General features: G+C 44.5%; 1 protein-coding gene across 3 annotated transcripts; it reads left to right on the top strand.

Moving 5' to 3' along the window:
* The first annotated feature begins 1,454 nt into the window (after positions 1-1,454).
* TADA2A (transcriptional adaptor 2A) lies at positions 1,455-27,253 on the top strand. Of its 3 annotated transcripts, none has more exons than XM_071574803.1 (16): positions 1,455-1,649; positions 3,026-3,185; positions 4,472-4,578; positions 5,634-5,693; positions 6,306-6,397; positions 6,810-6,967; positions 8,360-8,448; positions 9,506-9,578; positions 16,063-16,126; positions 17,952-17,995; positions 18,510-18,620; positions 19,919-19,990; positions 20,616-20,748; positions 21,575-21,618; positions 23,885-23,958; positions 25,799-27,253. In XM_071574803.1, exons 2-16 carry the CDS (start codon positions 3,161-3,163, stop codon positions 25,982-25,984), a joined length of 1,332 nt encoding a protein of 443 aa, XP_071430904.1. In that variant the 5' UTR covers positions 1,455-1,649; positions 3,026-3,160; the 3' UTR covers positions 25,985-27,253. The 3 variants fall into 3 exon arrangements, with proteins under 3 accessions (XP_071430904.1, XP_071430905.1, XP_071430906.1); XM_071574804.1 differs by having other exon boundaries at positions 1,643-1,991; XM_071574805.1 differs by lacking the exons at positions 1,455-1,649; positions 3,026-3,185; positions 4,472-4,578 and adding an exon at positions 5,078-5,120.

Raw genomic sequence — 27,253 nt, 5'->3', positions numbered from 1 at the left:
ATTCCCAAACTACCTTATCTTTTCACACCTTTCCTATATTATTTTTGGGTTTTTTTCTCAATTCTACTCCTAGCTTTTCAATTCTAAATAAAAAAATCATTGAACTAAAGCAGCTGAACACACTGAAATAAAAAACCTGCAGAAGAGTGCAAAGAGAATCTGTTTTATACCACCTGATAGACTTTAAATATTAAATATTTATACTAAAATCTATCCTTACTCACCATGAATATCTGAGTTAAACAGGCATACAAAATAAACACTGACACACAAGCCCTCAAGGCTCCATTTGCTCTCGATTTAAACTTAACCATCTTAACTTAAATAATATCAGTGCTTATGGAAAAGTTTTCTGGAGTCTCTGGAGTCTCAGCCACTTCAAATGTCAGCAGTTATTTGTGCCTGAACAGAAATATTTTATCCTTCTGTGCTCGGGGACACAAACCTGTGGTTATTCAGCATTTCAAAGCCCGAAGCTCTGGAGGAAAAGGTGATTTCCATCGCCCCCATGTGTCTAACACAGAAAAAGCCGATTCTCCACCCCACAGCCTTGAGAAATCCCTCAAGGACTCTGTGATTAACTTGTAGGCCTCAGAGCACCTTTTTTATCTGCAAACATCCATCACCTTTCCCTCACCTCTTCCTGGGAACAGCAGGAATCAGCTGCTGAGAAGACACCCACATGCTGATTCCTTCCATTAACCACTCAGAGTCTTAACTCCTAGATGCAATAAGCAATAAATAGTTAAATGGCATTCCAAACTCTGCCTCTCACAAATTCCTTTTTCCAGTAATTTTTCACATGCATTTGGGGCTTGGGTAAAAGGAAAAGAAAATAATTTCCAGTAATTTCACTCTTGCTGTTAAATAGCTCCAACTAGCAGCATAGATGGACAAGAGGAAAGGTCTTCAAACTGACAGAGAGCAGAGTTAGATTTGATACTGGGAAGAAATTCTTCCCTGTGAGGGTGGGCAGACCCTGGCACAGGGTGCCCAGAGAAGCTGTGGCTGCCCATCCCTGGAAGTGTCCAAGATCAGGTTGGACAGGGCTTGGAGCAACCTGGGCTAATTAATACCTAATCTAACCCTGCCCTCCTTTCAGCTTTGTATAAGCCTAAGTATTTGAGATCCATAAAATCCATAAAATACCGGTTACATTGCCAGCACCAGGGCACCATAAACATACAGTCAGTCACTTACTATCAGTGTTAAACCCCATTTTAACTGTCCATCGCTGTTACAATTGCCCCAGGCTCTGCCAGAGCAGTGTCCCCACGGGAACACAGCATAGCACAAGGCGACAAGGAGGTGACAAGGGACACCATGAGGTGTGAGGGCCACTGTGCCAAGAGGGCTGTGCAGGCTAACACAACAATTACGACTATTTCAAACAAAGAAACTAGATAAATAGCTCCTGAGATTTGGGGCTTTATGCAAGACTCGTTAAACCTTTCTCAAATCCCTCCACAAGCCCTGGAGGGGCTGGTTAGAAAGTCGCCCACGGTGCAATGGGAATCATCAGGGCCGGCACTGGAAAGCCCTTTCCCAAGGAAGATCAGCCAGTATTTCCCTCTGCTACCTCAGGAACTGCAAGGATGAAGCTGAAAGGATGAATAATCGTCAGAAAACCCTGGAAAGCTGGTTTAGTGGTACTGGCGGGACGGAGCGCGGGTCCCTCCTGGGTGTGCCTGCCGTCTGAGGGGGACCTTGGGGGTGGCGACAGCCCTTCCCTACGGGGCACCCGTCTGGCACAGCCTCTTCGGCTGCTAACGCGGGATCCCCCAGCCCCTCAGAGACCCCGAGGCCCCCTCAGAGATGCAGAGGGACCCGCCGGTATCGCCGGGCCGGGCCCGGCGCCCTCGGAGCCCGCGTGGGGCGGGGCGGGCCCTGCGGCGCGCTCGGGACCCGCCAGGGGGCGCCCCCGCGCCGCCAGGCCCCGGCGCGTGCGCACGGCGGGGCGCGCGCGGGCCCGGCCCGCCGCCCCGAGCGAGGTGAGAGGAGGCGGCCCCGGCGCGGCCCGTGAGGGGCCAAGAGCGGGAGCCGCGGCCGGTGCGGGGCGGGGGAAACGGGGAGGGCCGTGCCCGGGCAGCCGGTGGGGCGAGGGCACAGCGAGCGGGGCGCTGGGAGCGCGCGCTGCGCGTGGAGCGTCGCGGGCCGCGCCGAGAACGCGCAGGGGGCGGGGCCGGGAGGGGCGGGGGCGCCCCCTGGTGGTGATGAAGGGGCAGCCAGGGCTGGATGGAATGGGAATGTGGGATATGGGGAGTGGGATAGGGGGAGTAGGGATGTGAGAATTGGGATGGGGGAGTGGGATATGGGGGAATGGGAATATGGAGAGTGGGGATTTGGGAGTGGGATGTGAGGGAGTTGGCAGTGGGATATGGGAAAATGAGGTATGGAGAGTGGGGACTGGGATATGGGGATTGGGGAGTGGGATATAGGAGAGCCGGGAGTGGGATCAGGGGAGTGGGATATGCATGAGTGGGGACTGGGGAGCGGGGTCTGTGGAAGTGGGATATGACAGGTGAGAAAGTCTGGAAAGAAACAGAATTTCAATAAGGAGAAGCCTGAACAATTCATTGTAAAAGTGAGATGTGTTAGAGATCCCACACAGAGAGCAGCTCATTCCCTGATAGTGCAGTGAGTGTAGGACCTCACTGTGCAGGAGCTGGTGGATCCTGCTCTTCCAGGCCTGTTCCTGGAAGCTGCCACTGCCAACACTGGAAATGGTATTGGCAGGAGCAGGGCAGGTGTTTGCACTGCTGTGTCCCTGCCATCCCTGATCTGCTCCTTCTCTTCCCAGTGCTTCAGAGAGGTGCAGAACACTTCCTTGCACTGCTCATAGCTGTGTTCAGCACATCCATTCCCACCAGAGTCCTCAGTTTGGGATTGTATCCCAGTCACTCCACATCTCCTTATGCCACATCCCATCTCTCCACATTTGATTTCTTCTCATACCCAGAAAACAGGCCCTCAGCCCTTGAGATGCTGTTTGGAGACTGTGACAGCCCTTCTGCTTTCTGTTCAGGACCTTCTGGGAAGACCCCACCTGCGAGGGCTGTGGGAGAGAATTCCTTTTGGACACACTTGTTGGGGCAAGGCTCACACGTTTAGACAAGACAGGCTTTACTCCGAGGAGCAGGACCAGCACCAAGGGGGAGGGATGGAGCGCCTGGCCTCCTTCAGCAGTAAGTTCCAGCAGATAATTAAGCTTCCACATCTGGTCACCAAAAAGCAGGTACAAGGATTTCTCAGAGCTGTGGGATTTCGTGGTCACCATCCCTGAAATTTTTCAATGTGGCACTCAGGGATATGGTTCAGTGGTGAACACAGCAGTGCTGGGTTAATGGTTAGACTCAGTGGTCTCCGGGCTTTGTCAACCTAAACAATTCTATGAAATGGAAAGGGTTTGCCATTGTTTAAAGACATAGCAGCCATGGGGGAAGGAGACAGAAACCAGCAGGATTTGGTCCACAGAATCATTTCTTTGTCCAAATTCTCAAGACCACAAAGACACAAATGATTCAGTGGGAATTTGCGTCTTTTATTTTACCTACTTCTTGTAGTTGAGCTAGTTCAGGTCTATTTTCTTGGAAAAATCATATAATCATAGAATTCTGGAATGGTTTGGGGTGGGTGGAACCTTAAAGCTCATCCAGTTTCACCCCCTGCCATGGGCAGGGACACTTTCCACTATCCCAGGTTGCTCCAAGCCCTGTCCAGCCTGGCCTTGGACACTTCCAGATATGGGGCAGCCACAGCTTCTCTGGGCAACATGTGCCAGGGCTGCCCACCCTCACAGGAAAGAATTTTTTCCCAGTATCAAATCTAACCCTATTTTCTGTCAGTTCAAAGCCATTATAACTTGACACTATTTATTTTGACTACTTTGCCGTGAACAAACTAAGAAAAAACTTGCAGACAACTTTCATTCCTTGTTCAGAACCTGAGCAGAGCCTGAGGTTTGGATGGGTTACAACAGTCCTGTTGATGCCTTTGCAGCCTCAGCAATGTGCTCTGCAAGTCCAACTCAAGGCAGGTGGATGGAGAGTGCAGCTGCTGTGCAGCATTCTCTGCAAATGAGGTCTGAGCTCTGGTGTTGGATGCAGAGGATGAGCACAGGATGCAACCAGGCAGCTGGTGCAGCTTTGCTGAGCTGTACCAGGAGGCTGCTACAGAAGATTATCCTTTGGGTCTGTTGCACAAGTTTGGGTTTAGCCCTCAGTGTTTCATGTTTAGCAGAGATGCAGTGCCAACATCTCTGTTGCAACTCGTACCGAACAAGGAATATTAACATATCTGGAAAAGGCTGCAGTGGATTATACACTGTTGAATTCACTTAAAATTCATGGAGTCCTACAATACCCTGAGCTGGGAGGGGCCCACAGCTCCAGGGGCTGAGCACAAGTGAATTTAGGTAATGCCAAACCAGTGCCTGGCTTGTGTTACATGAGGTTTACTTTTGGTTCTCCAGATGACCCTTTTGATAAACCTCCGTGCCGAGGCTGCTCCTCCTACCTCTCGGAGCCCTATGTGAAGTGTGCTGAGTGTGGGCCTCCTCCCTTCCTCCTGTGCCTGCAGGTGAGTGCCAGCATGAAAGCAGAGGCAGTCATTCCTCTGAGAAAGCCATCAAAGGCCTGCCTGGTGCCAAGCTCTCCATAAACACATTAATAACTGGTCTCTGTAAACTTGTATCAACATACTTATTTGCTCAGGGACAGGGAAACGACAAAGGGAGTTTGGAGGATGAAGAATTGAAGCAAGAGCAGGTGAAGGAGATCTTTGAGCAGCAGCCAAAGATGTGCAGTCAGCCTGGCTGGAACCCAACATGCTGCTGCATGTCTGGAGGAGGATCATTTCTGTCATTTTTTTATGGCACGGGGAAGAAAATCCATCCAGAAACACCCTTCCCCTGTCCATACACATTTTTCCCCTCCCAAACAGAAAAGGAAAATCTGCAATATTTGCATTACTTGTTCATGACCAGATGCAGTTCTTTTGAAGTTATGTGTGATATGATAACCACAGAAAGTACTGCTACTTTGGTTATTAATTGATTAATTTTGTATTATTAGGATTAAAAATTGGCAATAACCTCTAGAAAAGAGCTGTCTAGTGCTCAGGTATGTACAAAATACACAAAACCCTATTTTGGGTATTGGGTGTATTTTTGCTCATTTACCTGTATTTTAAAAAAAGTAGAAATTAACTGTTAAAAATAGCTGCAAACCATGCTGTTGCTTTTAATCAGAGAACCAATATTAAAGGGAAACTGTGTTTTAAATACTTATTAAATGCTCTGTGTCTTTTTCCTGAAATGATAAACTTTAAAATGTAACACCAAATTTTTTTTCACCTGCTTGACTTTGCCATAAACACGTATCAAAAAATTTGGCATTCACAGGAGTTATGTCTTAGGACAAGAGTCAGGCAAAACACAAAGATTAACATAATTTTAACCCAGATCATTCTACCATTTGACAGGATTTCTAACATTAAATCAGAAAAATTGAATGTATCAGGTGGGAAATTTTGGATACCCTGTGGTCAGAGCATTAAAGGCAAAAAGAGACCAGTGAAAATGTTCTCAGGGCAGAAGTAAGAACCCAACATAATGCTGATCTTTTGTTCTGCAGTGTTTCACCAGAGGATTTGAATACAAGAAACATCAAAGTGATCACACCTATGAGATAATGGTAAATATTCTTTCTGGGTAATACCTACTCAGTCCTGAGCTTTCACAGCTTCCCAGGAGTGAAACTCTAGCTTACTAATATTGCATTGAAAGGTTAGGTGATGCAATTCTTTGATTCAATGGTTTAGAACTATTAAAAAAACCCAACAAAATCTTCCTTGATTGCAAATTAAAATATTCTCCTGGAAGATAATGGAGTAGTGGAGTCATTTAAAGCTGCATTTCTTTATCGAGCCTGGATAGCTCAATGCACCTCACTAGACTTCCAGTTCTTTAACAATGCAAATCAGCTTCTGTTTCTCTGTTCTTGTTTTTTTAGTTCCTCAAAATTATTAATTCTTAAAGTCTTCACTAATTTTTGCTGTGTTTCATAACATAACATTGTTGAATTGCAGCTGGGAGGTGCAACAAGTGCCAGGATTTGCTGTGGTTGATACCCCAGTGCCCTAAGTAATTCAGCAATTATTCCATCAGGTTTCATGGGACACAGTGAAAGTTTAAAACTACCAGATTTATCTACTGTTTTGCTCTGTGGTTTAGAACTTCTTTGCTCTTCCTGAGGTGGATTATGACAGAGGATCACAGCAGTTTTTTCTGCTTTTTTCTTCTCTAGACATCCGATTTCCCTGTCTTGGATCCCAACTGGACAGCTCAGGAGGAAATGTCTCTCCTCGAAGCTGTGATGGACTGTGGATTTGGGAACTGGTGAGAATTCAGTGGCTCAGCCGATTTCAGTGAATAACAGGAAGTTTTTCCTTTCATTTCCCTGGATCTCACTGTTGAATACACCAATGCACATTGAAAGTTCAGTGACTTATTGTGGGTGAGACACTAATTTAGTGGTTAAAGTGGAAGGCTGGGGTTCCAGATCCTGTTCTCATGAGTAGTTGTCTCATGATTTGCATTGTTTGTGGCCACCCAAAAAGTGCTCCCTGACACTGCATCAAACATGTATTGGCTCAGTGTTGGTACTGCAAATGTGAACTCATCCTGACAGGGCAGTTCTCTGCACACAACATGATCACTCTCTTGTCCAAAATGATCTTTTCCCACTGGAGAAAGGAAGCTGGACATTTCTGTGTTCTTCATGTGAATCTTCCCCCTCTCCCCACTCCAGGCAGGATGTAGCCAACCAGATGTGCACCAAATCCAAGGAGGAGTGTGAGAAGCACTACATGAAACACTTCATCAACAACCCCCTGTTTGCATCCACCCTGCTGAACCTGAAGCAGGCCGAGGAGGTGCAGCACACTGAAACAGCCATTCCTTTCCACCGTGAGTATCCCTGCCCTGCACACTCAGGGAGTTTCCCTGCAAGGGCAAAAACTGCCAAAACTGGAACCAGCAGCTTTGGAGAAGGACGTGCACCACACATGCTGTTTGCTGTCAGTCTTGTTCTCATAACTGACTTGGATAATATTAGTAGGAGGGTTCTCTTCACACTGGATTAATTCCTTGGCAGGGAACAGAGGGGTGTGATACAAACATGGGGTTCTCAAAAGCAAAAGTTCCTGCACAGCCAGAGGGCATGGTCACCCAGAAATCACCACAGCAGAAACTGGGATGTTTGTATCCATTTAAAGGACAAACTACCCCAAAGCTCCTTCCCACATGTACCTCATGGTAGATACCAGTGTGATTCTCACCCTCGTGCTGGTGGTTACTTTCTTTGCCCAACCCCTGCATAGCAAAGGTAACTGAGAAAGGATTTCTGCCTTTAAACATTTCCTCTGATTGTGAGTATGTCATTATGTGTACACTATTAGATAGACACTGTGTCCCAGGCCTGACTGCTGATGTGATTTGTGATAAAATCACTCCTTTCAACTCTGCTGATTTCACACCTCTCTCTTTAAAACTGCCTGTTAAAAACTCTGCGCTAAATTTCAGCAATTTAACAAATTCTCAGTTTTCCTTGCATTTCACATCTTCAGCATTCCCCCAGTCTGGCAGCTGTTCCTTTCTAAAGCTCCCCAGCATCTCTGGGTGACACAACTGCTGGGTGTCTGGAGGTTTAAATTTCCCAGTAAAGTGGTTAGAGCTAAACAGTGGGAACTGGGCAATTTTGGTTCTGTCTCTGGCTGTTACTGATTTTTTTATGTGACCTGAGCCAAGACAAATTCTCTGTGCCTCAGCCTGTTTTATCTGTAGCATGGGGCATATAATGCTCAGCTCCTGCACAAGTGTATTGTGAGCCTCAGACTATTATTGTCTGTAAAACACTGAGCTCCTCAGCTGGGAAGTGCTGTAAAAATTGGGAGTTCTCTGGCTTTAATTGCAGCTCTGTCAATGGCCCCCAGAAGAAGGCAGATTTAACACTCCTGTTGCTATTAACTAAAAGAACCTGCACACTGAGCCCCAGGGATCTGCAGAGGTTTATGGGGGGGATGCTCAGCTCCAAAATGCAAAGTTTACATTTTATTACCTATTTATTACCTTGAATTTGTGTTTGACTTTTGGGAATGCTACAAAGATCTCAAATTACTGCATTTTTCTCTGGATGAACTCAGTCTTTTTCTGACTATAACTCTGAATAAAAGCCCAATCAAGGTATTTTTCTTCAGCCAATTATTCCCAGTTTTCCTGCAAAATAAACATTTATTTAGAGATCTTCAAAAAAGAGACCCCAAGCCCTACACAACAACTAAAACCCTTTGTTTTTTCCAGCTGCTGATGATCCCCCACGGCCAACTTTTGATTCCTTGCTCTCCAGGGATATGGCTGGGTACATGCCAGCCAGAGCTGACTTTGTTGAGGTAAGGCTGACTCTTCTCCCATTATTTTAAATCTGCTGCTGAGTGCAAGCTCAGCACACACACACCTGTTTGCCCATGCTTGTAGGTCTTTACTCTTCATTTACAAACATCAGGAGAGAGGACAGGACTGAGTGAAGCTCTGAGTCTTGTGGTTTAGTTTAAGGTTATCCTGCGAGGAGCAGGGAGTTGGACTGTGATCCTTATGGGTGCCTTCCAACATGAGATACTCTGCAATTCTGTGATTAAATCTGTGGATTAATTAAGGATTTGCTGCCAGAGGTGGCGCTGGTGGCCTGCAAAGCTGGGAACAGTCAGTGAGGCTGTAGGACATGCTGCTGCCACCAGATGTCCAGCCAGGAATGCCCTTTTGTAAGCAGAGGGATGCTGAGAATCAGATACTCAGCCAAAGGGATCAGCTCCAGCACTGTCATCTCCCTCAGGGAAGCACACAAGACCCTGCCCCTGACATTACTTGAAAGACCTGCCCTGTTTTCAGTGCTTTTTGCTGAGGGCCCAAGGCCCCAGTTCCTGCTCCTGTCCATGCAGGAATGAATTCTGCCATACAAGGGACTTGTGTTTGTACATCTGAGCAAAATCACCACCAAGGTGATTGGTGAACCACAGGGCCACCCCAGGAATCACACCCTGTGCCTGGACAGTGCTCTCAGGGACAGGGTGGGATTGTTGAGGTGTCCTGTGCAGAGCCAGGAGTTGGACTCCATGATCCTTGTGGAGCCCCTCCAACTCAGGATATTCTGGGATTGTATGATTCTAATTTCCCTCCCAGTGTGTGGGTTTCAATTACATGGGGGTCATGGACATTGCCTGATTAATTCTCCTTGTCCTGTCACAACATCCTGCTCCAGTTCCAGCCATGGGGGTGCATGTAACTCATTCCCCAGTCAAAGCTCCCCTGTGATGTTTGTTGCTCAAGAATGAAACCTTGTACCACTGTGTTTGAGTAAATATCTCTGTTCTGAGTCCTTCACATGTACTGAAACTTGAGATGAGTATTTTAGTGCTAGTTAGTGACAATGTGTTAATCACCTCTGAACAGGAGTTTGACAACTATGCTGAATGGGATTTGAGAGATATTGATTTTGTAGAAGATGATTCAGACATTTTGCATGGTAAGTCCCATATTTTTGTCCCCTGTCTGAAAACAAATGTTTCAGAGTATCTACACAGCTTTTCATTGTGTTTCTTTCACTACACACTTTAAAAGTGAATGTACATTTTTAATGTATGGAGGTTTTAATGTATTTTTTTAATCTGTGTTTTTATAATGTATTTTTTAAGTCTCACTGGGATTTAAACACTGGCATTTCTATGGTCCTCACTTTCAAATGTCTTTAAAAGCTCTTAACCAACTAATGTACAAATGGTACTTGTATATAGAATGATGCACCTCACTGCTGAAATACAGCCAGCTGTGAGGTACAACAGGACTGAAATGAAAGTATCCATCAGTAGGAGGCATCTCCTTCAGAAAGACACTGATTATGTTCTGTCCAGGATAAACTCTAGAGAAGGTTAAGTAGGAACAAAATATCTGAGGTAACAATTTTTGAACACAGGTAACAGTAACAGTACATCAGAGTGTGATTGAACAGACTCACAGGCCTATTAGAAACTAGAAAATTTCAATGCCTTGTTATTACTTTCTCTCCCCAACTCAAAAATACTCTGTTCATCTGCATAAAGTTTGTGAGCATCACAGCAAGGCACAATCTTGTGATTCTTCTGGGTTGCCAATACCCCTTTCCCTACTACATCTAATTTCTTGGAGGATCTGTCACATTATTAGTTAGTATTTAGAAGGTTTAGAAAATATCTGTGTGATCTCAGAGCAGGTACTAATGCAGGCAGCAAGGTGTGTAGTTTAAGACTATATGAAACACATTTAAGCTTTAAGCTTTGTGATTTTTCATGTGTTAAACATGCCCTGAAGTTAGAGTAGCATTAGGTCTGTGTGACAACTTTTTATTGTGAAGATGATGATATGAGTCCAGTTACTGCTCTGAGTTCTGTGAATGTAGCTGCTTTAATAACATGAAATAACAGGAATTATTAAAGTGACATTTTACTCCACAGAGAAGAAAAGGTCCTGCTTTCCCCCACATTTATAAGTACATACAGTGTTTAAAAGTCCTGTGTTTATGCCTCAGAATTCTCCCATCTGTGTCAGGCAGTTCTAAGCTAAAGCCTCTGCATCCCTTGGAGACAGACAAATCCTGTTACGTACAGACAGTCTTGCCAATGTTAAAAAAATCAGTTTGAAATCTAGCAGTGTATGCAGGAGCTTTAAAGAATGCAAACTCCCTTGGCTCAGGGAAGGTTATGAGAATCGTATGTCAGTCTCTGCTCCCTTTTAACATTTATTGAAAGGGGGACTGGCTTGAGGCCATGTCAGGGACTCATCATGCCAGCTCTCTACTGTTTCTTTTTATTACTATTGAAGGATACATTTTCTTGCTTCCACGTTCTATTGTGGGTCCCAGTAAACTAAAAAAAACAAAATTATCTTCTAGTTCTGTTCATTAATTGATAGATCAATGTTCACTACAGCAGGTTTTCCAGCACTGTCTTCCATTTCCCTCACCCCTGCCTCCCACCCATGCACAGTTCAGCTGGTTAAGGTGTCTCATACTGTTCTCCTGTGAAAGTTGTCAGTGAATGCAAGAATCAGATTCCTCATCCCTTCAGAAGACCCTAAAGCTGCACAGGGCCAAACAAACCCTTTGGTCTGTCCCAATCAGTGTCCCCTCAGTGCCCTGTGGGAGATGCACAGGGAGGAGAATGTAAGAGAAGTACAGGCAGATCCTTCTCCTGGCATATCTTCCACATGGAATAATAGAATTCTGGAATGGTTTGGGTGGGAAAGGACCTTGAAGCTCACCTTGTTGCACCCCCTGCCATAGGCAGGGACACTTCCACTATCCCAGGTTGCTCCAAGCCCTGTCCATTCTGGCTTTGGACACTTTCAGGGATGGGGCAGCCACAGCTTCTCTGGGCAGCCTGTGCCAGGACCTCACCACCCTCACAGGGAACAATCTCTTCCATATATTTAACCAAAATTTCCCATCTTTCAGTTTGCACTCAATTCCCCCTTGTCTTATCACTGCAGTTCCTCTCCTCGTTCCTTGTAGGCCCCTTCAGATCCTGAAAGGTGTTGTGAGGTCTCCACACAACCTTCTCTTCTCCAGGATAAACAGCCCCAGCTCTCCCAGCCTGTCTCTATAGGGGAGGTGCTCCAGTCCCCTCAGCAACTTTGTGGTCCCCTCTGCATTCCTGTCGTGATTAATTCAGAGACTCCTTGAGCCCCAGGTTGTGTTCAGACCCTTTAGACCAAGGACTTGTTCTCCAGGAGCTCAGCTGAGCATTGCTAGAACTGCCTGCACTGCTGCCCCCCTTCATCTGGCAGCAGGGACTTCCACAATTGAATTAGGAGCTCAGAATTTAATTATGTGATGTGTGAAAAAGTACTTCCCTCTGTCTGTCCAATCTTTTGCCTGGTAATTTCATTGGATGTTCTCTAGTCCATCCTTCAGCAGTCTTCAGTGCTCAGTAAGGGATGTCAGGCATTTGCTCTGTGGAAACTGTTCAGCAGAGGGTATGGATTGTGACCAACTGCATTTTGGATCTCTCAGCTCAGGAAGTCTGGCATCTGCCTCCCCACAGCTGTCCCAGATCTGCCCATGTGAGAGAGAAAGCCTCTGAAAAATGAAGTCCCAGGGCCTAGCCAGCTGTTTTTCTTTCACATAAAGCATTTTGGGGAGAAATAGAATTCTTTTCTGAAAAATTTGGAATGAGATCTTTCCCTTCTCTGAAGTTAATACAAAAAAAAAGGAAAGAGCCACATCCTCCCTGTCCTGCAGTTTTAAAGATCTCAGCTGCTGACTTTGCCTCAGAATATTTTGCAACCTAATTGCAGAAAATGGCTCAACATGTGGCTCTGAAGGCAGGAATGGTTTAAGAAGCCTTTATGCTCTGTAGCTGACAGGCAGAGATGGTTGTGAGGCAACCTGGGTGTAAAGATAAAGATGTAAAACAGGGGTCAGCACATGTTATAACCCAGAGAAACCCACATGGTTTGTAGCAGAGATCAAGGATCAGGTTGTGAAAAATCCCCTGTTTGTTTTCCTGCCATACATTAAGCCTCAGTGGGCTCAAGATTAATTTTTGAAAACTACTTTTGTATTCCATTTTCTGAAAGTTGCTCAAGCCCAGACCCTGAGAACACACCAGCCAGCACAATTTCTTTGGCCTCTCTTTGCTTTGGTTCACAAGTCACAGATCAGTTCTGCAGTGTCGAGGTTGCACATCACACAGGAATATTTGATGCTTCCATTGGAATGGAATTCCCCCTTGTTCCTTTTCTTCTGCATTGCTTTTCTTAACATTTTTTAAAAATTATTTTATTGGAAGTTCTAGATCTGAGCTGCTTGATCTCTGTTCTCTGATGTATTATATCTTTTATATGATATATACATCTCTCATATATTTTCTTTGTTGTATTTTCCTATGTCACTCTAAACAAGTTCTTGGTATTCCCACAAAAAATGCAATTTAATACAAGGTGGAAAGACTCTCAGGCAGCTTTTATGAGGAACACAGAAGCTGTACCTGCTGCCTCACCAGATCCTCCCACCTCACAGGAGGTCACAGGCTTCATTTGGCACTTATTGATATTAGTGAGATGTAGAAATTGTGTGAAATCTCTCTTATTTCAATAAAATTCTGGAATTGTTCTCTTTTATTCAATGCTGGCAGTACAGTAAGGGAATGCAAATACATATTGCAGTTACACAAAAATATAATGGACAGATCAAAAGCACCAACCAGTTACAAACCTAATTCAGCCCACAGTGCTTGAATATTTCATGAACTACAAGTTTTCATCAGGCAGAATTAGAACGTTGGTAATTTATCTTTTTTCCCAGCTTTTTCTCCCCCTTCTCATGTAAATGATTTTCACTTCTAACACTGCAAAGTAATTGCTGAAACCACAAGTTTGGAAGTGAGTGGAAATAGGCTGCAACTGGCAGGCAAATTTGATTTTAAGCTACAAGGCCGTCAGTGCCCTTCGAGACAGAACATGATGTTTATTCCTTTGTGGAAGTTCCTGACATGCTCCAAAGGCAGATAACTGTTTGCCATGGGTCCTGCTTTCCTCCAGGGAGGGTGAAATTTGGATTGAAGCCATTAAATTTCTCCCAGCCCAGGCACACACTGGTCACACAGCCTGTTTACTGGGATTAGTTTGCATTCTTCCCATTATTTGGGCCTCCCAAGCCAAGCAGGTTCCCTCGAATGAAACAAAGGTCTTAATCATTAGTGTTCAATGAAGCTTTTTGCAGACCAAATGAGGCTGAAGAGGAATGAAAAGCAAAGAAATTGTTTTGGACACACTCTGGAGAAAACCAAAATATTTTGGGGTTTTTTTGGAATGGAGAAAGGAGCCTTGAATTTCTGCCTGTCCCTGGGTCCTTCAGAGCTGCACGGAGCATCAGGAGCCTTATCACTGCCCAGCATGGACACTGTGAACACGGTGTCAGCTTGGATTATCTCACATTACCAGGACAAACAACTGCCTCCCTGTCAGGATCCATGGGGAATTGCACAGGCAAATCATTCTCATTCCTACAGCATCTCCCTTCTCATTTCCATGCAGTGTGTAACAGTGTAGTAGTCAGAGTTATTCATGCATTCCAGATTTGGTAATCGCCTGGTCCTGTGTGAATATGTCTATTAAAAACAAAAGCCCCTCCAAAAGGCCATGTGGCAGCAAATACTAATTTTTCTGTGAGCAGAAGCTCCATTTTTTCCCTTCATTTGTTCCTTCCCCTCCCCAGCTGATCATTTCTTTAGAATATTGTGCACTCAGGTGAAAGTACCAAAATGATGGTTAGAGGTGCATAATTACTTGTGATATTTATAGAGGTTCTCCAGTGCAGTTTCTGCATGTACTTATTAAGCTCTGCCCACACAAACCCCACAAAATAACAAGTTGGCTGAGCTTGCAGAGGGTTTAAAAACTACAAAAATATTTTCAATACATTGGCACCAATTCCAACCCTTCCTAATGGATTTCATTCATGTTTAACTTGCTGCATTCCCAATTTCTTGTCCCCACATTTAGGCACGAAGGAGAATTTGCTATCTGTTCTTGTTCTTAAATTAGGAAACTTAAATACCGTGGTACAAAAATCCACAATGCTTGAAAGTGCAAGAAATTTGCAAAAATAAGTTGGAATATTGCACCACCCCTCCTATCTCATATGGAATCTTTTGCTCTGAGAGTAACATAAAATAGTTTGGTATAAACTGAAGATTTTTCTCCTTGGGATCAGCAAATGTCACCCCAAACTGTGGCTTCTGAGTGAGTCCCCACAGCCTTTGGGCTTCAGCTGTCCCTATTTCTATGAAATTTGATTTCCCAGAGGGATGCACAGATGAATTTCCCAGAGGCTGGAGGCTTCCTGGTGCTTACACATAAATATATATTTAAAATAGACACATAACCACACTTCTTAATTGCATTATTAATTATTTATTTGAGAGTGCAATCAATAAACCACCACTATCAGTTTTGCTCTTTTTGTGTAAGTACAGAGAGAATTGGATTCTGGGTTCTGTCCCCCTTGGGCCACCCCTGTTCCCACAGTACTGGGATGAAAGGGGACATGCTCTTCCCCTTTCTCCAAGGGCTGGTTGTTGTCTCACAGCCTCTAAACCCCTGTCAGCCCTAAGTCTCTTCCTTCTGAGAGCACAGGGAAGTGATTAATGTAAAGGGAAAAAAAAGCCACCACAAAATCAGCTAAAATGACCTAGAATTTGTGTGTTATTTAACAGAACAAGGGGAGGGAAGGTGATAGGTGTCTCTTTATGTCATCTTTCAAAAATTTACAGGAAAAAAAGTTTATTAACCTTATGGTTACAGGAAAAAGAAGCTGCAGGATTTGTGAGTGGATCAGCCAGCCTGCAGTCGGGTTTGATTTTGAACAGGATATGATTTCTAATGAGCACAGCTTTTTCCTGGGCTTCTCCACAATGTCCTGAACTGTTCTTTATTCTCCTGGCAGACAGATAAGTTTGGAAGTTAATAAGCTGGAATCTTCTAGTTGTTTTTAAGAACTGTAGCAAAGGCTACTTTGAATCTTCCCAGTTCAGAACTGTGTCTATTTTCTGGAGTTTCTTGTTCCGTGCAAAGAACTCTTTGCCCTAAGGTTATACCTCAGATCCTTAAATCTGATAAATTTTCTTTTCAGAAGAAACACTTAACAGTTGCATATATGAAGGAACAAATAAATGCTGATAGTAAAACAGTCCAAAAAGGAAAAGAGTTTTCAGGATCTACCCAGGTTCATGGTTACATGAGTGTATTTACAGTAATGAATTTGGAAGGAATAAGCAAAAGAAAACTTCCACAGGTAGCATGTACTGCAGGTTAGTCTCTAATTAGAGTTGATGCCCCTGTAGAATTGCTTTAAAAAACAAGGATTTTTAAAACAGCAAAGCAGTGACCATTTCAACCTACCACAAACATAAGGACTTGAAAATCAGCCTCATACATTGATTACTTATGAATTCTTTAATCTTTTTATTTTGCAGCTCTGAAGATTGCAGTTGTAGATATCTATCATTCCAGGTTAAAGGAAAGGCAGAGAAGGAAAAAGTGAGTTTTCAAGCAATAATGGTGTTCCTTTGCTTCATAATGCATTCTGGTCCCCAGTGTCATGCTAATACTGAACAGTTGATTTTCTATTGCATCCTTCCAGACAATTCCCATCAGGAAGACCTTCTAAGATCCTGAGCTTTGAGACAGGCTTCCCCTTGGATGTGTGGTTCTCCTTGCACAGGTTCAGATCAATGGTGCCAGCCCAGAAACACACACCAACAGACCCTGAGACTTATTTGCACACATGGCTGACAAGAGCCCAGAACTCTCCTTAAACTCTTAAAATGTGTCATTAATTATAAAATTCTATTTTCCTGTCCCTCTTAGTGCAGGGAAGTCATACACAGTGCTCTTCATCCCAAAATCCAGTTCTACATAAGTAACCAACCTTCTAACACACCTTATGAGGTCACATTTGCAGAATGGAAACTGAAACACAATCTGGGAAACCTGTCACAGATCCAGAGCTGAAACCAGACAGAAAGAGGCAAATCTCTGTTCTTTCCTTCCCTGTGCAATGCTGATGGATTGCACATCATTAATTTCCTACCCCGGGGGGGGGGGGGGAAGCTGCCAGGCTGTGACTAATTGCTGGACCCTCACTTTCTCCACAGAAATATTTGCATCATTATTTTTAATTCTTAGTGGTCTCTAAGTTAGTGTTTCACACTGAAGATAACTCTATTGCTGACATGAGGCTGAATAATTTATTCAGTTCATTTGACAGCATACTAGAATGACTAAAATCTATTAATTAAATTAGATATTATTATAAATTTCAAGTACTTCTTTCAATATTTAAAATCATATCTTGCTGGATTACTCCCTGCTGAAAGAATTAGTGATTTGGAGTAAGGTTGCTCCAGTCCTTCTCCTCATCAAACAGCAAAGTCCTGCTGAGTGACAGGGAAGAGTGGATATGAATTGACCTGGTTCTTTATCATTCAGAAATAAAAAGTGTTTATGTGGTGTAATTCCCATGATGATCAATCACATCAAACTAAAGGAAAATGCCACGGGGCTCAGTTACATCACTCAGTGTCAGGTTTTGTGAAGTTTCTACAGCAGGGTGGGACAAAATCTGGAAAATGACACAAAAGTGCTGAGGTCACTCTCAGAAAGGTGTCTCTGCATGGCACAGGAAGATTTGGTACATACTCAAGGAAATGTAATGGATTTTATAGAGCAAGTCTCAGCCTGACCTTGGCAGCCCAACTCTGTAGTATCTTGTTTGCCAAAGTCACCACAGCAATGAGAACATGGCACTGCTGAAACTGGGGACAAATGTATTTATCATGCACCTGCCTTTCCCTCTGCTCCTTTCCCTGATCCTGTCAGCAGCAGTTCAAACTCAGAGTTACCTAAATCATTTGGCTCTTTTTAAAATCCAAGCTGTCCTTCCTTCCACTCCCAGTGATGCGATTTACAGTCCAGCTCTCCCCTTGCTCTGGCAGAGGGACATTTGTCTCTCTCTGAAGCTGAAAATCATGTCATGAGACATTCTTTACATCTGGTTTTGGAAGGATAAGATGTTGTAGATGTGAAATCTGTGCCTAAAGATGCAATTTCCAACCCTTAGAGTGATTGCAGCTCCCTTTGTGATCAGGGCTAATGCACACCACTATCCAAATTTTACCCTGATTAAAGCCACATTGCATCATGTTTCCATTCCAGCCAGCTCAAGGGTTATGGAAACTTAATTCATGTTTAGTTTTAGACCCCTCTGATGGTCTAAATCAAAGTTTCTTCTGAAGTCTTTGTATTTGTGAGGCAGTGCAGGAGTTAATGGCTTTTATTAATACCAATTTACTCTCATTTACAGAATTATAAGAGATCATGGCCTGATCAACCTCAGAAAATTTCAGAGTGAGTATCAAGTGTAACTGCTTCACTTCAAAGTGGCAAAACTTCACACATTCACCATATCCAGGTCAGCAGTGTGGTTTATTCATGCTGGACCATATTCAGATGATCCAAATTCCAGCAGATTTCCTGCCCCAACTGTTTCCAGCCGTCTGGCTCTAACTACTCCCAGCTCAGTGTTTTAGTTATTGCCTCAAAATTGCTCTTCAGAAGCATTTCAGGCTCTGCTGAGTAGCGAGAGGGGGGAAGGTGAAATCCAGGCCCTTTAAATGCATCTCAGTATAGTAAAAAATGACCAAACAACATTTAAATATCATCCTTTGGGCTTTTAGGATTTTAAGGGGTGTATAATTTTACTGCTTCTTACTCAGCAATTTGTAGCTGTGACACAAAAATGACCAAGAATCTGGAGCTTTGGGCAGTTGGGAGGTCAGGAGTGACTTCGGGTCCCACAAATGTATTTTCTCCTGAGAGTGTGAGTCATGTCCCTTTTTGGTGTCCCTTTTTTCCCCTCCAGTTTTGGAGAGGCGATACCCAAAGGAGGTTCAGGACCTTTACGAGACAATGCGACGCTTCGCTCGGATCCTGGGGCCGGTGGAGCACGACAAGTTCATCGAGAGCCACGCACGTGAGTAGTGGGAGGGTTTTTGCATGTCTGTTCTTGCATCATCTTGTTTCCTAAATATATCCCACTCCTGGAGGGCAGAAGGTTGTTTTTCTCCTCCTCTCCCCTGTAACTACCTCAGAAAAACAAGGATATTTGTGGTTTGATTTACATTAAATCAGCAGCAAGTGGTTTTTTCCACTAAACTGTGTCCGAGCTCTTTGTTTGAGTTCTCAGTTGACTGAGCATTCTGGTCATGTGTTAAAGGTAGTATTTTTTTATCAAAAGACCACTGTTTATTTACTGGGACTCTGTATCACAGGAAGAAAAAAATCCCTATATTAGGTGTGCATGGAGAGATTGGAAGCTGGCATAAAACTCTGAATTCTTTGAAAGATACAGGTTAAACTATTATATGTCACATAATTACATAGTGCAGTGGTCATTATGTCCCTTACCTTAAGGGAGAGGCATTGTTCCATCCCTGAATCATCTCATAGCCTGCATTTAGGCAAATTACAGAAGAGTCACCACATCCTGCTTCATTCTGTGACTTAAACTGGGAAAATTGTTGCTCATTAGGAGGAACAAAGCCTTTACACAGTTGACTGTATTTTCAGGACACCCTGTGTGAAATACCAAAAGCATGAACCTGCAAAATCATGAGTCCCACATGTGAGTGCTGCTCCTGCAACCTGGTTTTGTTGTTGTTGTAGTGACAACGAATCCTCAGGTGAACCTGACAACCAGGTACAGGCACTACACAGATCTCCTGAACAGCAGGAGGAAACAAATTCCCAAGGAAACTTGCTCCCTGGAAAAAACTGAGCAATGCTGGAAGGTAGCTGATAAAAGCTACAGACAGGAAATATCTCTGAGCAAAGAAAAGTTTAATAATTTAATCTTACAGACTGCAGAAAAAGAGATGTCTACAGTGAAATATTTTGGAAGGTCCAGTTATGAAAATCATAGTTCTGAGAGAATATTAGATATATAAGGAGCTTGGCTGGAATAGTGTTTCAAACTTACTGAAATGCCTTCCAGAAATCCCACATTATTATTATGTGTCTTGTCCAGGGTATGGCAAAGGGATTGTCAAAGCATGAAGAGAAAATAACTTTTCTGAGCACACAAATGTTAGAAAACATAAATCTGTGACCAAGGAGCATTGGGACACAGTGAGTTTGAGATCCTTTGCTGTGGTTTGTGTGTTCATAGCTGACCTGTGTAGGCAGATAAGAAATAGCCACATTCCCAATCCACCCCACTGACCCACTTCTGTTCTCTGGATTTCCCTCCTGCTTCCTCATGGGGTCAAACAGTGGAATTTGAGCTGCGAAGGGAAATAAAGCGACTCCAGGAATACAGAGCAGCAGGAATCACCAATTTCTGCAGTAAGTACCTGATGCATTATTCAGCCCAATCCCATCCATCAAGGAGAGGTAGGATGATTTTACAACATTCAGGATGTGTTGAATAAAAAGACACTTATTTCTGAAAGGCATTTGCCTGGCTGTTTGAGTGAACAAGGCTTCAGCAATGATGCACAGTCCAGCTGGGCTGGTTTAAAGCTGGTTTGAGCCATCAGCTGGGAGATCCCACTGTCAGGCACAGCTCTGCTCTAGTCACCAGTCTGCAAAAGATTCAGGAAAAAATATATATGTCATGGCACAGTGTTCTCGGGGCTTTGTCTCTGGATTCTTTCACTGCCTGTCAACACATGTGATATCTGGAGAGAAGCCTAAGACCTCCACAGAAATGAAACAGCCTGTTTTATACTGAAATTGGATCATGGAAGCCTTTTTCGTTTGTTTTTGGCCTGAAATTAATTGGAGGGGGGGACAAGAGGGGGCAGGGTGGGATCTAATCCCTTCTGATGCCAAGCAGTTGTCATGAGGGAGAACACCAGAGTCTGAGCCAGAGCTAGAGGACTTCCCACTTATTTCCTAAAGCAGGAAACAACAGTGTGAACATTTTGCCCGAGGCAGGTGGTGAGAACATGGTGTGTGTTTGCCACAGGTGCCAGGACCTACGACAACCTGAAGAAGAGCCGGGACGAGGAGCGGCTGAAGCGCACGATGCTCTCGGAGGTGCTGCAGTACATCCAGGACAGCAGCGCCTGCCAGCAGTGGCTCAGCCGCCAGGCAGACATGTGAGCACTGCCACAGCATCCCCAAGAGTCTGCCCCACCCCTGGGAGTGTGCCAGGCCAGGCTGGACAGGGCTTGGAGTAACCTGGTCTAGTGGAAGGTGTCCCGGCCCATGGCAGAGGGTGGAACGAGATGAGCTTCAAGGTCCCTCCCAACCCACACCAGTCTGGGATTCTGTGATTTAATTAACATCAAACACATTTGCCTGTGTGATAATAACAAATTAATTCCCAATTTATTACAGCAGGAACAGGCTGCAAAAATCAGAAGGGCAAAAAAGTAGGTAACAGCAGTCGTGTTTGTTGAGGGCAGGCAAGGAAGGGACTATAATGGCTCAAACCCCTCAGTTTTCTCTCTTTTATGTTTCAGAAACTGTTCTTGAAGTCATGGAGGGAAATGAGGTCTTTATGGATATTAATGAGGGCACAGATGACACTTGGAATATTTCAAATTATTTTAGATGTAGCAGCATTATTAATGTGTCGTCACCCTGCACGAGCACTTTGATTTAAGGAGCAAGCTGCAATGTAAAGGAAATGCATCCTGTGTGCAGGAGATGGTTGGGAATTTACCCAGTCAGTCTCCACTGAATCTATTATTGTGTCCTCCACATTCATTTGTTGGGGTTTTTTGAACAAGTTTCAGACATGGTCTTTAGTGGAGGAATACTAAATATCTAGAAATCCTGTTGACTTCAGGTCAGGGCTTGAGTTACGCAAGTTGAATTGTATTATTAGTAGAAGTTGGGAAGAAGCACTTTCAGGGCCAAAGTATGCAGTTATTCTTAAAAAAACATGAAGGACAATTTGAAATTTTTCTTTCTTTCCAGTGATTCTGGCCTGACTCCCACGGTACCAGTTCCTTCAACCACAGGTAAGTGTTAGATGATGTCTGATAAAAACCCAGTAATATTTTTCTGACAGGCTTTTTCTGACTCTCTTTCTCAAGTGCTAAAGTGTCAGTCTCAAGCCTCATGGTAAAGCCCTGCTCAAGTCACCATTACATCAATCTGCAATTCAATCCACTGCATATTCTGTAGGACTTGTTTTCTGAATTAATAGATTTTTCTGACGACAAGTCAAACCCTGTCCTAAAGATACCTTAGCAAGGTAGGAGACAAAAGAAATGTCACATCCTTTAAGCACAAATTCTGGCTTTTTCCACTAAGAAAGCCCCAGCTTCTTTCAGTACCCAGTAAGAGCAGATTCAGGGACCAGTCAAGTCTTCGTAAACATAAAAACTTCCATCCCAGTCATTGAGGTCACAGGGTGACATGCAGTGAATGAGACACAGATAAAGTTTTACTATAAGCTTGTTAAATGTTGTCAGGGAAAACTGGCTTTAGCTCTGTCCCTACGCCCAGTTTTTATGTGGATGCTGTTAAACCACTTGAATCAAACTTCTCAGAGGTGGACACTGAGTCTGTATGTTCTTCCTCATTTCTACCAGGAGCGTTGGAAATTTGGGTCAGGATACCAAGCAGTGAGTCAGTACACTGCACACTGTGTTTTAAACATATTTGGTGATGGCTAAAATCTGATATTTTAGAGAGAAAATAGCTTGGGTATCAGAGTCCATGAAGTGAGGACAGTCTCTCCCAGCTGAAGGTCTGGAATGAGGAATGAACTTCATTTTTTGTCAGGTACCCAGTGTCCCATGAAGGGGAAGAGCCTGGGAGCACAGGGACTGTGCTGCCTATGGAGCTCTGATAGCACACAGTGTTTACAAGCAGCATCACATGTTGAGCACAACCCAAACAAAATACCATATAGCTGCTAATTAAGCAAACATCCTGCCCGGGGAACGGCGGGATGCTGCGGAAGAGCTGCCACGTGGCTCTAATTAAAGGCTGCATCACACTGAATATACAAGAGGGCAAATGAATGCCTCACTTCTAGGTTTTGAGCTCTTGACTTTGCAGCCTTAATATGGTTTCTTTAATGTAGGGGGGGTTTTTTTGTGTGTGTGTGTTATTTTCTAGGTTTATAAAAGAGTAAAACCAAATTCTGCTGTGTCTCATCACAGCACACTCGTTCCAGGCCTTAGGAAGAGGGAGCAGTGCTGGGAAGTAACTTCCTCTACACCTCCCACAGACTCACACTCCAGCTTCTCCAGTCCTTCAGTTCTCCCTGATCACTCCCCACACCCAGCCAGATCCCGTCTGTTCCTACAGATGCCCAGGAGATAGAGAGACTCCCCAGTGCCAGAAGCAGGACCTGGACAGGGCAGGGTCTGGAGCAGCTGCCAACACAGTCCTTGGGAAAACAGAGCTGCCCATTTCCCAAGGTCTCCTCACTTTGCTAAATCTGAGAAGTAATCCTTGAATAGAGACCTATCTGTAACAGTGCTAAATACACAACCCACAGCACAGGGGCAAGAGACTTTTTAAAAAAAGAGAATAAATAATCCCAGCTTTGTCCTGAGCTCTGGAAGTTACAAAAAATACTATTAGGAAAAAGAAGCCAAACCTGCAAGTAGACAGCCCTTGAGAAAGCTTAAACTGTGCCAGTTAAGGTCCAGTGAAATTATAAACAATAGTGCAAGTGAGAAACAGCAGATGACCTTGTGATAAATATTTCTTTCAGTACTGTTTATCATAACAGACAAAAATAAACCTCCAAACTGCATTTGCTTTACAACACCCGCATTGTATTTAAAGGCATTTAAAGAAAACTCTGGCTCATGAAGTTGTCAGTAATGCCAGAGAAACTGGCTGTGTAATCACACCAATAAATAATCTCAGCATCCTTACAAGGCCCTGGTTTCACAGCTGAGGTTGGCCCTGCCCACCCTGGCACACCCTCCCTGTGCTGGTGGAGTTGGGTTAGTCAGGAGGCTCAGCCCAGCTGAGCCACGCTCGGGGCCAGTCTGGCAAAAGCTGCTGTCTTGCAGTTCCTCCCAAAATCCAACAGCACAAGAGTCTCATGCAGCATTCACAGAGCTTAACTATGTCCATTGCAAAATCAAACCTTTTATCAATCAGCACAGCTTTATGCTAAACCCTAAATAACCCTGTCTGTGAGCACTTGGATCACTCTGGGTTTATGTCAGGGACTGAACTGCCTCCATAACACACCTCAGGAACAGCCACGACCAAACAGCTCTGAGTTGTTCAGTGTTTCCTTTCTCACCCCTGCAGGTAGACGGAGCGCCCCACCACTGAACCTCACAGGTCTGCCAGGGACAGAGAAACTCAACGAGAAGGAGAAGGAGGTGAGGAAAGATGGAAAGATCATCTCTGTAAAACTGTGACTTCCCAGCACAGGGCTGCTCACACCATGTCTGGGGGTCTGTGAATATCACCTCAGTTACAGGCCCCGACTACTCTTCCCTGCTAACAAAAATCATGCAGGTTTTCCAGTTGGCTTCTTAATTTCCTGTACCACACATCCAGCAGAGCTGCAGCAAACTGGCTGATTTAGCAAAGAAAGGTGCAGAGCACCAGGGTGTTATTAGATGCTGTTAAAATATCCAGTGTGACATCCTCCCTTCCTGCATTTGGAGGCTGGGCTGAGCAGAAGGGTTATTTTTTTCCTAATGAACACTGATTATAAAACTGGCAGAGGATTTCCTCAAGGGCTTCACTGAACAGATCACTGAACCTGAATATTGTAGGATCATAGAACATCCTGAGCTGGAAGGGACCCACAAGGATCATCAAGTCCAACTCCTGGCCCTGCACAGGACACCCAAGAATAGCAGAGCTGTTTCTTTTATAGATGCCTCAGGGTCAAACCTCAACCAGTTGTGGTGGGGTGTTCACTAATGTGAACCATGGAGGTGATAACAGTGTTCTTTTCGTGGTTTTTCCATATTTCTGCTTTATCAGGGTTTTTATAGGCACATGTGGCAAGGAATGGGATCTGGCTTTCTGTAAGCCATGGGTTGGGTTGTTATCTCAGCCTGGTATTGCAGCTCACGGTCCCTTACAGAGAGTTTTTGCACTAACCTGAAGCAGTCAGAGGTACAGATGATATCACCAGAGCTGACAGAAATGGGGCTCCAGCCCCTACGAGAGGTCAACATGCAGCAAGGGGCCTGCTGTGCATTTATGACAGTTTTTCAGCCCAGCATAGGCCTGTCCTCTAATTCAGTGGGAAACTATTGAAATAAAAGGTTACTATTATTTTTAATACAAGTCCTAATCTGTCCTTAGATTGCCCAGGGCAGATTGCAGTGCACGTGAGGCACAGCTGTATTTCAGCCTCTCCCCTCCGTGTGTGTTTTCCCTTGGCTGGAGTTGACAGCACTGGGAATCTGCTCACAATTCCACAGGGAACGGGCATTTCTGGCTCCATTCAGCACAGAAATAATGGTGACAGGACATTAGTGGGGGGGGGAATCTGATTGCCTCGTCAGCTGAGACAGAAAGTCTGAGGTCTGAGGAATTGTGCAATTTCCTATCAATGAGGGATGAGCATGAAGCATTTCCTTATTAAGAGGAGGAGACAGGCGGGATCTCCATCGGGGGCAGGACAGCAGCTGGTATTTGGGAACTAAACAGGAGCTGTGCAGCCAAACAGCTCAGGGGCCGTGGAAAGCAATTCCTTACCAAACTTCCATGCACGGAATGCCCTCCCTGCACAGCTTCCATCCCAGGCTTCCAGAGGGGCCAGCAGAGCTGCCTATGTAGAAGGAATTAAAGCCTGAGTCTGCAGGGGATTAGCAGCCAGATGCCCTCCCTGGCTCCCAGCCAATGGGCCCAATTGCTACTTGCAAGTCTAGCATCTGCTTCCCCGGGTTTGGAAGAAGCAACGCCCACACAGAACACACTCATGGCTGTGCTCCTGCCGGCCCAGGGCTTGCTTTCATCCTCCTCCTTTATTTTTCAGTCAGGAATGTTTTTGAATGCAGCAGCCAGCAAGCTCCTCCCCTCCCTACCTGTGGATCCAAACAGCTCCTTGTGCCATTCTCGTGTGCCTCCCTCATGCAAAAAACCACAGTGCAAGTGTTTTCAGAAAAACACTCCTGATATTCCTCCCCCAGCAGGGATCTGGAAATGGAAGAGCACGACAAGTGTTGGTGTTTATTAACTTCACCTTTTGTCTTGCAGCTCTGTCAGATGGTGAGGTTGGTCCCTGGAGCCTATTTGGAATATAAAGCTGCTTTAGTGAACGAGTGCAACAAACAGGGAGGCCTGAGACTGGCGCAGGCTCGAGCCCTCATCAAGATCGATGTGAACAAAACCAGGAAAATCTATGACTTCCTGATCAGAGAAGGATACATCACAAAGGCCTGAGGACAGGCAGCTTTGGCTGGAGCAGGCAGATGTGGAGAAGCTTTGAAGTCACTTTGACAGCGCTGAAACATTTTACCAATGTTGAATGAGGGACATTTCCTTTTGTTTAAAACGTTCCGGGGCCTTTTTTTTTTTTTTGTAAAAACAAGTAGGGAGCTTTGTTAAGTTGTATGAATGCTGACACTTCTTTGTCTGGGTTCCTTTTGACTCTGCTGTTGTCAGAATTCCTCTGCCTGGAGGGCTGGAAAGGATCACATGCCATATAAGCTAATCTGAAACGTGAATGGGCATTGATTCCTCACACCTCTGTGACTACAGAGAGCATCACGGTACTTTTATGCTGACAGTGACAAGAATAAGGACAGTCACACTTTGTGCAGTACAGGCATAGAGATGCAGTCCCTTCCCTCCTTGTGCTCCTTCCTAAACCAGTGGCAGCTTTTAAAAGTGACAGCACGTGCCCCAGGTATAAAAATAGACCTTGCAGTGGTCCAGTCTTTTTAACTTGTGAATAAAGGATGGGAAAGGACATCTCAGGGAGGCTCCTCAACAGTTGTTACTTTTATGTGGTATTAGCACATATCCCAGCAGGAGGGCACTGGACAAACCAATGAGCTTTAGCTGCTTGCCCCTCATTTGGGATTGTCAAATTACACATAATCCCTCAGTTTCAGTCTTCAGCTTTTTGGGAAGGCTGGAAGTTACAGCCACTGCAGCCTCTGGGGTCAGAGATAAAAAGACACTCAGGACCTCAATGTTATTCCACAAAAATTAATGAGTGAAGAGCGTGAAGCTCCTGTTGTGGGGTTTTACTCCTTCAGCATTATCAGCAACATGCCCATTGACCAACAAGCAAGGAGGAGGTACAAGGAGTTACTAAACACACAACCCCCCCTCACACCAGCTGATCCACGTACAACTTCAGTACAGAACATTTGGATTTGGCAATAATTGGATGATGAAGATGGTTCTTTGCAGATGCAGCTTGGTCTGGCTTATTGCACAGTAAATTGTCAGACAGCTTCCTGCTAAGGTGTAATGCTGGAATAATGTCCCATAGGAAACATGACAGCCAAAGCAGGTGGGTGTTGACTCTCAAGTTTGGGATCTCATGGAATAGCCTAAGTGAACTACAATTACACCGATACCTGTTTAAGGTGTTTAGGTTTGGGTTGTTTTTTTCCCCAAGAGTAATTATCCTGCGGACCTGAGCTGCCATTGAATGTGAAGTATTTTGGTTTGTAATAAAATCAGAATGACTTGAAACAA

This window comes from Pithys albifrons, chromosome 21, assembly GCF_047495875.1.
Source record: "Pithys albifrons albifrons isolate INPA30051 chromosome 21, PitAlb_v1, whole genome shotgun sequence".
NCBI lineage: Eukaryota > Metazoa > Chordata > Aves > Passeriformes > Thamnophilidae > Pithys > Pithys albifrons.
Note: the sequence above shows the minus strand (reverse complement) of the source record. Positions and strands in the feature narration are given on the sequence as shown.